Raw genomic sequence first — 392 nt, 5'->3', positions numbered from 1 at the left:
CAAATTTAAAATCACTATTACTATTACTATTACTATCTAAACTTTATAGGTGAAAACCCTGTGGGGCAGCTTTGAAGTGAGTGTGGTGCGGCTTTGTGAAGTGATGCTGCATCAGTACAGTGGGACATCCCTTCCTCACGACCCCATTGCTTTCAACAACCTCTCCTCGCAGTTTGCCTTGCTGCCTCTCCACTTTCTCACCTACCATGGCCAACAGACAGCTTCATCTGTTATCAAGGTGGGCTTTGTAGTATCACTTTATTTTAACCCAATGCCGCCTGGTGGTTTCTTGATATGAAAGCCTCTCTCCCGTTCTGTATTTGTAGTTGCCTGGGCCCCACCTCCGGGTGATCATGTTGGCACCATTGTGTGTGTAACATGATCCCACTTTC

General features: G+C 46.2%; 1 protein-coding gene across 2 annotated transcripts in view; it reads left to right on the top strand.

The window, feature by feature from the left end:
• LOC119592466 (twinkle protein, mitochondrial-like) overlaps positions 1-392 on the top strand; it is a gene marked incomplete in the record, with an annotated part of 16,546 nt that overhangs the window by 12,375 nt on the left and 3,779 nt on the right. For both annotated transcript variants that reach the window (XM_037941290.1, XM_037941291.1), the window contains 1 exon segment: positions 50-238. In XM_037941290.1, coding sequence (XP_037797218.1) covers positions 50-238 — 189 coding nt within the window.

Source organism: Penaeus monodon, chromosome 30 (genome assembly GCF_015228065.2).
Source record: "Penaeus monodon isolate SGIC_2016 chromosome 30, NSTDA_Pmon_1, whole genome shotgun sequence".
Lineage (NCBI taxonomy): Eukaryota > Metazoa > Arthropoda > Malacostraca > Decapoda > Penaeidae > Penaeus > Penaeus monodon.
This window is presented reverse-complemented; position numbering and strand designations above follow the sequence as displayed.